The 9,485-nt window shown below is 38.4% G+C and overlaps 1 protein-coding gene across 1 annotated transcript; it reads right to left on the bottom strand.

Annotated features, from left to right (window-relative positions):
* Nucleotides 1-4,536: 4,536 nt before the first annotated feature.
* Nucleotides 4,537-9,128, bottom strand: LOC105789552 (uncharacterized). Its single transcript, XM_052623603.1, is given in 6 exon segments — nucleotides 4,537-4,782; nucleotides 4,935-5,712; nucleotides 5,846-6,479; nucleotides 6,923-7,169; nucleotides 7,569-8,881; nucleotides 9,017-9,128. Coding segments are annotated over 6 exon segments (3,330 nt in total).
* Between the last annotated feature and the right edge of the window lie 357 nt (nucleotides 9,129-9,485).

Raw genomic sequence — 9,485 nt, 5'->3', positions numbered from 1 at the left:
TAACTTGATTGGTTTAATGAAATCTTTGTTACACTTCGGCATGACTAATCAAAATCAAGTTTTTAAACCCATAATCTGTTTTGGTATATTTTGTTGGAAAATCAAGCATCATCTATTGTGTGGAAATACTTTTTATTATTTTGATACTTGGTTTTTGAATAAGGTAACGAAATTTGCCAAATTTGTTTTCAATTTATATTCGTGCCTTAAACAATTTCTATGGTTATACATGAAGTTTGAGTTCCATTTGACAAAGGTTAACTCAACAACGGAGCTTCGACTACACTATGCCCCCGATGACCGAAGGTTTGTATTAAATGGAAAAGGTAAAATCGACCCTTATTCTTCTACTTATAAAGGTAAGATGCTAGAAAATTTTGAAACACCTTTGTACTCCTCGGATAGTGACAAAGATCGTGTTGATGATTTAATTTTTATGAAACACTTAGGTCGAAACGTGCTTGACTATCCTATTTTATTTGTTGATGATCTATCTGTTTTGATGGTTGATAAAAAGATTATTGTTTTTGATAATTTTTATTATGCATGTGTGAGTGAATCTATAGTCCCCCGATTAATGCATGGTATGATTGTGCAACTCTGTGAACCATGTGAACCTTTTCAAATACCTACTTGTGACGATTACGTTTACCATTTGATTTATTACTCGCGATTTATTCATGGTTTGTGGAAACAATTTGAGATGATTGAATGCCTTAAAACATGTCCATCTTTGTTTTGAATATTTGACGAGGCATTGGCAAGTAAATTAGCTTGTTTGCATGGTAATATGTATCTGTCCATTCGTATGCATTATACTTGTTTTGTTTTTCTTATGATTGGACTACAAGTTTGTTTGCGTTGCTATTTACTAACTCATGGCTATTTTTTTCAGTGGATTCGATTGCCATTAGTCCTGTTCGATCAAGGAAAGTCGAGTAAAAGGAACTATGTTCGAGTTAACCAACGCATCGACAGGAGGACAAGTCACTTCAAAGAAGGGGGATGATACGACCCTGCCCCGAAAATGTCCTTGGTTCAGTTGATCAAGTGCCATCCGAAAACTTTTGCAAGCTGAACTAGCTTGTTCCAGCTCCATGGAGTTCAATTCGAGCTGATTCTAGCTCGTTGAGCTTCATTCGCTTTTATTTAATTTCATGCATTTTTAATTTGTTGGAATAAATTAAATGAGTTAGTTTATTAAATTTAATTCAGCTCAAATAAGTGTTAGAATTAATTTTAGTTCAACTTAAATAAGTGTTAGTAATTAATTTGTTTAAATCTAGACAAATTTAAATATTTGTGTTTAATCTGGACTTATCTCCATTTGATTTTCCAAATTCGAGGACGAATCTTTTTGAGGAAGGGGGAATGATACGAGTCACAAAGGCCCAACTTAAGCTGAAGAACGTGATGGGCTCAAACTACCACAAGGTCCAATAACGAGGTCAAAGGCCAAATGCGTACGAAACTAAATGGAACCATTCAAGGCTTCATTAGCAAGGCCTTAGATGCGTATCCAAAGGAAAAAGAATACCAAGATTCACTTTATTGTTTTCAAGAAAATCAAGAAATCGAATATTGGGTCATTCTTGTTGTTTTTAGCGAATTCAAGAATCATGAAAATCAAGATTTCAAATCTTGGAAATCTTGGTCCAAGAAATTGAATCTTGCAGCTAAGGCGTATTGGATCTCAGTTACGAGCATCAATGACCCAATTTTGGGAAAGAACAGATTACAAGCCCAAGTGTTTGAAGACACAGCCCAATAAGATGTTCCAAGCCCAATCAAGAACTTCAAACTAGACTTAGTTGATAATCAAGCCACTTGTCAAAGTGGTCCAATTTGTTAAGTTTTAATTCTTTAAATACTTAGTTTAATTTTTAGACTTTATGAATTAATTTCTATGTAAACATTCAATCCAAGAGGCCCATTTAAAGGCCTTGGCTGAATTTTCCTTTTAAAAGTCAACAATTAGGTTTTTTCTTAGTTTTCCTAATAGGGTTAGGAAAGTAGTAGGAGGCCTATACATGTATGGCTTGGACGGCCACCCACACACACATTACACACTGAAATCAGATTTTTATTGAGTGAAAAATTCTCGCTTGAGTTTTTTTTAGAAGTAGTTTTAACAATCTTTTTGATTGTGGGAGCCATCTTCAGCCTTCTTCTTGCTGTTGTTCTACATTGGAGGGGAGTTTGAGCCGTTTGAAAGGAGTTGTGAAATCTTTCTTGATTTCAAGGCTTCTTAGGACTTTATTCATCTTTCTTGGTCTTCTTTCTTCTTTAGTTGTTTCTGTTTATGCCGATTGGTTGATTAACTTGATTTAATTTCTCTTATTGTGTTTTCAGCCATTCCAATCTTCACGAATCTGTTCGGCACCATTCTTGGCATTAAAGAAACGTCCCTTAGTCATACTCTTCAATAGATCTTGCCGCCCAAGCCTCCTAATTCTGATTCAATTCGGTTTGCTGGGTTTTGAGTTTAATTCTCTGTTTTGTGTTCTCCTTTGCAGATTCGGCTTGGGGGAGTCTTTTCTTGAAACTAAATTTTGTTTCTTTGCTTCCAATCAACGCTATTAATAAGTGTTTTGATTCTTGGCAGATTCTTTCTTGTTTTGGGTGTTTCGTTTCAGATCTGTTAGTTCTAAGTTTAATTTTCTGTTTTGTTTCAGATCTGAGTGTCTATCGTTCTTGTAGGAGTTTCCCGTGACTTGACAACTTGATCTTGGTCCGTGCGCAATCCCCTATCATGTCAAGTCATGGGAAAGTCCTATGAGATCTATAAATAACTTGGCTGAAACGGAAAATAGAAAACAACAAATTAAACTCAAAGATCAAGAAAACCCAAATCGAGATAGAAGATAGAATACTTGGACGGCAAGAAATCTGGAAAAGTATGAATAAATGACATTTCTTGATGCCAAAGAATGCTGCAAGAATAGATCTTGAAGTTTGGAATGGCTGAAACGCAATAAGAACAATTAAACAAGTTAATCACTAATTTTGGCACAAGCAGAAAAATTAAAGAGGAATAAATAGCAAGAAAAGATAAAGAAAGTCCTAAGAAGCCTTAAAATCGAGAAAGATTTCACAACTCCCTTCAATCGGCTCCAATCTACCCTCCAATGTAGAAACACGGCAAGAAGAAGGCTGAAGATGGCTCCCACAATCTAAAAGATTGTTAAAACTACTTCTAAAGAAAACTCAAGAGAAAATTCAAGGAGAAAAACTCAAAGAGAATTTTCAATCAATAAAATCTGATTTCAAGTGTAATGTATGAAGGGTGGCCGACCAAGCCATATATAAATAGGCCTCTTAACTATTTTCCTAACCCTATTAGGAAAACTAAAAAAAACCCTAATTATTGATTTTTCAAGGGAAATTCGGCGAAGGCCATTAATGGGCTTCTTAGGCTAAATTTTTACTTAGGAATTTATTTATAAAGTTTAAAAATTAAAACTAAATATTTAAAGAATTAAAATTTCACAAATTGTGCCACTTTGACAATTGGGCCTGATTTTAACTAAGTCTAATTTAAACTTCTTGGTTGGGCTTGGAACATCTTATTGGACTGTATCTTCAAGAACTTGGGCTTGTAATTCGTTCTCTCCAGAAATTGGTTCGTTGATGCTCGTAACTGAGATCCAATGCACTTTAGCTGCAAGATTCAGTTTCTTGGGCCAAGATTTCCAAGATTTGAAATCTTGATTTTCTTGATTCTTGAAATCACTCAAAATAGCAAAATTGGTACAAGATTCGGTTTCTTGATTTTCTTGAAAACAAGAAAGTGAATCTTGATTTTCTTTTTCCTTTGTGTACGCATCTAAGGCCTTGCTAATGAAGTTTTGAACGGTTCCATTTAGTTTCATACGCATTTTCCTGGCCTTTGACCTCGTTATTGGGCCTTGTGGTAATTTGAGCCCATCACGTTCTTGAGCTTGAATTGGGCCTTTGTGACTCGTATCACATGGTGAAGTAGGAATCGAGAAAGGAGTGTAAAGGCTATAAGGCATTACCTTAGATTTTGATTGTTTACTTGTGATGCACTTAGAACATACCTTTTCGCCATCTTTCTTCATATGTGGCTAATGGAAGTGTTCTTGCAAGATGTCTAGTGTTTTGGTCACTCCAAAATGTCCCATTAAACCCCCACTATTGGCCTAATGAATCAAAAGTCTTGCATGGAACAATATGGTATGCACAACCTGTTTACACAAAAAAAGAAATCCATCTACAAGGTAAAACTTCTTAAAAGTAGCATTTCCATAATTACAATAGATATGGCCGAATTCAGCATCATCATTATATAACTCCTTAATATGTTCAAACCCTAATACTTTAGCATTTAACGTAGTTATTAAAGCATATTGTCTAGACAAAGCATCCGCAACTACATTATCTTTGCATGTTTTATATTTTATCACATAAGGGAATGTTTCAATGAATTCTACCCATCGGGCATGCCGTTTACTCAACTTACCTTATCCCTTTAACCATTTAAGGGATTCATGGTCTTTATGTATTACAAATTCATTAGGCAGCGAGTAATGTTGCCATACTTGAAGTGCACGAACCAATGCGATTTGCCCTCAAATCGGAATCTGCATCAAAAGGGGATAAATCAGACACATTAAAACTCGCACTTATATTATACTCACTTGGCAGATCAAGCCGATAAGAATTTTCGCTAATTCGCTCCAAAACTTGGAAAGGCCCGTCACCACGCGGTAGTAACTTTGATCTACGTTGAGCTGGAAAACGTTCCTTTCTCATGTGAACCCAAACCCAATCACCGGGTTCGAAGATAATTCTTTTACGACCCTTGTTCGCTTTTCTGGCATAACTCTCGGTCCTTGCTTCAATGTTGGTTCGAACTCTCCTATGTAACTCCTTCACATACTCGGCCTTTTTTTTAGCATCTGCATGAATAAGTTGATGTTAGGCAAAGATACTAAATCTAAAGGAGTTAACGGATTAAACCCATAAACGATTTCAAAAGGAGAGTGTTTGGTTGCCGAGTGAACGGATCGATTATACGCAAATTCTATATGCGGCAAACACTCCTCCCACGACTTGAGATTTTTCCGTATGATGGCTCGTAACAAAGTTGATAGCACTCGGTTGACCACTTCCGTTTGGCTATCCGTTTGGGGGTGGCAAGTGGTTGAAAACAGCAACTTAGTTCCTAACTTTCCCCACAATGACCTCCAAAAGTGACTCAAAAACTTTGCGTCTCGATCAGAAACAATCGTCCTCGGGATGCCATGCAAACGAATAATTTCCTTAAAGAAAAGATTAGCAATGTGAACGGCATCATCAGTTTTTGAACAAGAAATAAAATGAGACATTTTTGAGAAGCGATCAACAACAACAAAAGTAGAGTCCTTCCCAGTTTTAGTCCTAGGCAATCCAAGGACAAAATCTATGGAGATGTCCTCCCAAGGTGCGTCGGGAATAGGGAGCGGCGTATACAACCCGTGCGGCTTAATCTTGGATTTGGCCTTCTTGCACGTCACACATCGTGCACACACTCGTTCAACGTCCCATTTCATTTTCGGCCAATAAAAATGCTCTTGGAGGGTTGCTAAGGTTTTTCCAACGCTGAAATGGCCCATAAGACCTCCGCTATGCGCGTCATTTACTAACAACTCCCGTATCGAACCTTGCGGCACACATAATTTTCCTTCTTTAAAAAGAAGGCCATCGCACCTATAAAACTTGTCAACGGCCACAGTCTCACAAGCAGTATAAATTTCACCAAAAATCATTATCAGTAGCATACAAATCTTTCAGAAACACAAAACCAAGTAATTTGGAATCTAAATGCGACAAAAGGGTATACCTTCTTGAAAGAGCGTCAGCTACGATATTTTCCTTACCCTTTTTATATTTAATGACATAGGAAAATGACTCCAAATACTCTACCCACTTAGCATGGCGTTTGTTTAATTTGTGTTGTCCTTTAATGTGCTTTAACGCTTCATGATCCGAATGGATCACGAACTCCTTCGGCCACAAATAATGTTGCCAAGTCTCGAGAGCGCGGATAAGTGCATACATCTCCTTGTCATAAACGGGGTAGTTTAGCACAGCACCATTCAACTTTTCACTAAAGTAAGCGATCGACCTCCCGTCTTGAGTTAACACGGCACCTATTCCAACACCTGAGGCATCACACTCAATTTCAAATGTTTTAGAAAAATCAGGCAATGTTAACAACGGAGCTTTAGTAAGACAATCTTTAATAATATTAAAAGAATTTTCTTGCTCTTTGCCCCAATGAAAAGTCGAATTCTTCTTGATAGTGCTTGTCAACGGTGCGGCTAACGTGCTAAAATTAGGCACAAAACGCCTATAGAAGCTTGCCAAGCCATGGAAACTTCGCACTTGGCTTATGCTCGTCGGTCTCGGCCATTCCTGAATCGCTTTAATCTTTTCGCTATCTACTTCGTGGCCCTCCGAGCTAACCACGAAACCTAAAACGATAACTTTGTCAGAACAAAATGTACACTTTTTAAGATTAGCATACAAAGTCTCTCTTCTAAGAACTTCTAAAACAGTTCGCAAATGAATTACATGCTCATCTAACGATTTACTATATATATATCATCGAAATACACAACGCAAAACTTACCAATGAAATTTCGTAAAACATAGTTCATAAGTCTCATAAAAGTACTAGGGGCGTTGGTTAAGCCGAATGGCATTACCAACCATTCATACAAACCATGTTTCATTTTAAAAGCGGTTTTCCACTCGTCACCTTCTCGCATACGAATGTGGTGGTATCCGCTTTTGAGATCAATTTTCGAGAACAACTTTGTACCACTTAACTCATCGAGCATGTCATCCAAGCGCGGTATGGGATGCCTATACTTAATAGTTATTTTATTTACGGCGCGACAATCGACACACATGCGCCACGTTCCGTCCTTCTTAGGCACCAACAAAACCGGTACGGCACATGGACTAAGACTTTCTCGAATGTAGCCCTTTTCCATGAGTTTGTTAACTTGACGTTGAAGCTCTTTGGTCTCTTCGAGATTGGTTCAGTATGCCGGTCGGTTTGGAATAACGGCTCCAGGCACAAAATCGATTTGGTGCTCGATCCCACGAAGTGGTGGCAACCCACTTGGCACTTCATCCGGAAAAATGTCTTGGAAATCCTGTAAAAGAGACAAAATAGAAGAAGGGGGATCTCTGGATAAATCGTTAGTATTAAACAAATTTTCCTTATACATAAGTACAAGGATCGGTTGTCTTGCCATAAACGCTTTTCGAACATCACTCGCTTTTGCAAAAACATTCAATTTTTCACTCAATGTTTCTTTTTCATCTTTTTCTTTTCTTACTTTCTTTTCATTCTCTTTTTTTGAATTTTCTTTCTTTTTTTCATTTTTCTTTTCTTTTGTATTTTCGCTCTTTTCTTTTTCTCTCATTTGATCTACAGAATTTTTCAACTTAAGTTGATCCTCATAAACTTGCTTTGGCGTCAATGGTGCTAAGGTTACATTTCTCCCCATATGCTTGAAAGAATATCGATTTGAGTAACCATCGTGCATGACTCGACGATCGAATTGCCATGGACGGCCCAATAACAAGTGACCTGCGTGTATTGAAACAACATCGCATAGCACTTCATCGGAATATTTTCTAATAGAAAATGAAACTAAAACTTGCTTTGTCACCTTTAACTCTCCTCCATCGTTGAGCCATTGAAGTTTGTACGGATTTGGATGCTTGGTGGTCGGTAGATTCAACTTTTCCACCATGAGAGTACTCGCCACGTTCGTACAACTTCCTCCATCGATGATGACGCTACATAGCTTTCCTTGTACTTGACAACGAGTATGGAAGATGTTTTCTCGTTGTTGCTCATCGTCGATGCTTTGGATACTTAGGCTCCTTTTGAATACTAGGAGTTCTCCATCAAGAGCGTGCTCCACTTCTTCTTCATTGTCAGAGACGGTTTCAGGCTCATTTTCAAGCTCTTCTTCCTCCGATTCTATTTCTCCATTTGCTCGAACCACCATAATGTTACGGTTGGGACATTGACTCGCAATATGGCCTCTTCCAAGGCACTTAAAACACTTAGTATCCCTTGAACGATTAGTAAATGAATCGGTTGCCTTACCTTTGCTCGTATCGCCCATAGGTTTGTTTGCTTTAGCAGGCACCATTGGCTCCTTGGCACGACTAGGAGGATTAGTTTTACTCGAGCTTTGCCCCCATCTAGTTGTGCTTGGGGTTGGATAACTTTGGGTGGTACCTTTTCGTTTAAGTTGCTTCTGTACCTCAATGGCCATATGTACCATGTCCACAATCTCGATGTAATGTTGCAATTCCACAATGTTGGCGATGTCTCGATTGAGACCAGCAAGGAATCGCGCCATCGTTGCTTCACGATCTTCTTGGACATCGGCTCGGATCATCGCGATCTCCATCTCTTTAAAATAATCCTCAACACTCTTTGAGCCTTGAGTAAGATTTTGAAGTTTTTGATAGAGTTCCCGATGGTAATAGGAGGGAATGAATCGGTGTCGCATCACGGCCTTCATCTCAGCCCAAGTTGATATTGGCCTTTCCCCATTCCTTCTTCGGCTTGTAGTGAGTTGATCCCACCAAATCATAGTGTAATCGGAGAATTCTATGGCCACCAACTTCACCTTTTTGATCTCGAAATAATTATGGCAATCAAAAACCAATTCGATCTTCTTCTCCCATTCCAAGTAGGCTTCCGGATCAGATTTTCCTTGAAAGGATGGAATGGATAGTTTAATGTTCCTTAAGTCGTCATCCATGCGTCTTTGATTCCGATTACCTCGGTTCCTTTGACCTCTTCGTCCGTCACTTATGTTTGATCCTTGATCACTTTTGGCTTCATTCGGATCATATAGGTCGTCTTGATTGATTTCCAATTGGTCTCGCCCTCTTTGCGGCCCTTAGGGTGTACGCTCTCGTTGATTCCCCAATTCAACTCGATCCAATCGTTCGTTAACGGATTCGAACTCACCTCGGATCATGCGTTGGATTTCTCGTAACAAGGCTTGTTGAGCCAAATCCGCCACTCCACCTCCTCCAGGCGCAATGTTTCGGATTGGTTGCCTTCCACCTCCTTCCGCCATATTTCGTTCAAGACTTTGACACATGAAAATAAAACCTCACAACAAAACCTCACGAATCTCTCGAAAAGAAAGAATAACACTCCACTCGTGTTTCACTCAAATTTTTTTGGCTTTTTCTTTTGATGTTACTCTCACGCCTTTTTCCACTCAATTTCCTCTCGTGATTTCGTACGCGACTCATCGTGACCTTATCGTAGTTCAATGGGTCGGCTTCAAATGGCTTTACAAGGGTTTGATGTTAGGTTACGGGTAGGCTAAAAGAAACAAGAAAGGCTTTAGGCTAAGTGTGGCTTAGAAGATGAATAGAAGAGAATGCCAAACTTACAAACTCGAAACACTTTTTTTTATATCGAATTT

This window comes from Gossypium raimondii, chromosome 11 (assembly GCF_025698545.1).
Source record: "Gossypium raimondii isolate GPD5lz chromosome 11, ASM2569854v1, whole genome shotgun sequence".
Classification (NCBI taxonomy): domain Eukaryota; kingdom Viridiplantae; phylum Streptophyta; class Magnoliopsida; order Malvales; family Malvaceae; genus Gossypium; species Gossypium raimondii.
Note: the sequence above shows the minus strand (reverse complement) of the source record. Positions and strands in the feature narration are given on the sequence as shown.